Genomic DNA, 1,604 nt, shown 5'->3' with positions numbered 1-1,604 from the left:
ATATATATATATATATATATATATACATGTAGGTATATATATTGAAGCTGGTGTGTTATGCCGAAAGGCGGTTATACCAGCTATACAGATACAGAAAAAAGTATCAATCCTGACGCTGGGCACACATCATCAATGTTTAATGTGTCCTCAGTCTGACATCCAGGCAAGCACCCACTGAACACACCTGTGATGAGGAATAATTATATATAACACCCTGACAAATCACAACCTCTCTACTGCAATAAAACATACATCATAAAACAATAACTACAGCCAAGCCGAACATCTACTCATGATAAAAAGGCTTTGGTCTTATTTCATCTCCACATACACAGTATAACATGTATATAACAAGTATTTTCTTATTGAGTAACCTGGTGACTGAGCTTAGCAATGTAGTGGACACAATGCATGCATAAACAGATACAACGCATGCAGTTCCAATAAAGCTGCTAGGTGGCAAGCACACCACAACACAAGTCCAACGATCACAACCTTCTAAAATTGGTGTGAAACTTGTCCCATTGGAAACTTACCCCCAACCAGTGTTCTAACCAGCGTCAGTCTTTCCACCATTAGACTGAATTTTCTCACTCATGACCCGTCATCTTTCACATTCAAAAGTGATGTCATTAAACTAAGCTTAGTCCAGCAATATCTGCGGCCTTTCAAAAATGCAGGAAATGACATTTCAAAGGGTCTAGATATCAAAATTGTCATAGGATTGTTGTTCCTTTGGTGGCACTTGACATGATCTTACATCAAACAAAATTGACATGACAGAAAAAAAAAATCAGACGTATAACTATAAGGGAGCTAATATAAGCTTGTCCCAAGTCAGCAGCCCTCACATAATTTTCACAACCACATACATGCATAAATACTCAGGCAATCTACTGCCGTTTGCCACTTACCATCAACAACTACCGGGCACTTATATCAGCTTACAAGGAAAGCAATCATAAAATCCGTGGCGCAGAAAATGAGTGGCGTCTCCAGAATGTTCGCCCAAGGCGGTAGACTCGCTATCCTATAGCCGCTCTCCTGTGAAGGAGCCCCACGAGCCAGCCTTGCAGACGACACCGGGCCAGCTGGAACAAACCTGTTCTAATATCCGTAAATTATCATCCAAACAGCCCCTTTCTTACGCGTCTGGAACGAGGTGAATCATGTCCGAGACTGTACTTGAGCGGACGGACACTGATTGTGTTTTTATAGACGCTGTAGTGTGTCGGATGGAGGCCGCGGGGCGCCTGGCGCCAACAGTGCAGTCTCTCGGTATCGCACTTTCCTCACAACACTTGGAACAACAAACGTACGTATACGTACGAGTGGATCACATATATTATGACCGTAACGGAAAGGACTAAGGAAACTACTCACCTGAAAGTAAGGACACACAGAGGCCGGTATGACTTGTGGCTGGTGTTATCCGACATTCTCTTCCCCCAGAAATCGTTCAGGAAAACTTCCGAGAGGGGCGTTTTCCCCAAAACATCTTTGTTGGTTTTGATCGCCATCACATCATCGTGCACGAAGTCTCCGGGAAGGCTGTTCAGGTAGCACCCTACCGCCACCACGCACACCAATATGTAGCACATCGG

General features: G+C 43.6%; 1 protein-coding gene across 1 annotated transcript in view; it reads right to left on the bottom strand.

Moving 5' to 3' along the window:
• LOC109472872 (transmembrane and TPR repeat-containing protein 1-like) overlaps window positions 1-1,604 on the bottom strand; it is a 43,482-nt gene that overhangs the window by 39,686 nt on the left and 2,192 nt on the right. Inside the window, exon 2 of the mRNA XM_019772737.1 lies at window positions 1,384-1,586. Within this exon, the coding sequence (XP_019628296.1) occupies window positions 1,384-1,586 (203 nt within the window). The remainder of the gene's footprint in view (window positions 1-1,383; window positions 1,587-1,604) is intronic.

The sequence above is a fragment of the Branchiostoma belcheri genome, unplaced genomic scaffold, assembly GCF_001625305.1.
Source record: "Branchiostoma belcheri isolate BF01 breed outbred unplaced genomic scaffold, Haploidv18h27 scaffold288, whole genome shotgun sequence".
Classification (NCBI taxonomy): Eukaryota; Metazoa; Chordata; class Leptocardii; order Amphioxiformes; family Branchiostomatidae; genus Branchiostoma; species Branchiostoma belcheri.
This window is presented reverse-complemented; position numbering and strand designations above follow the sequence as displayed.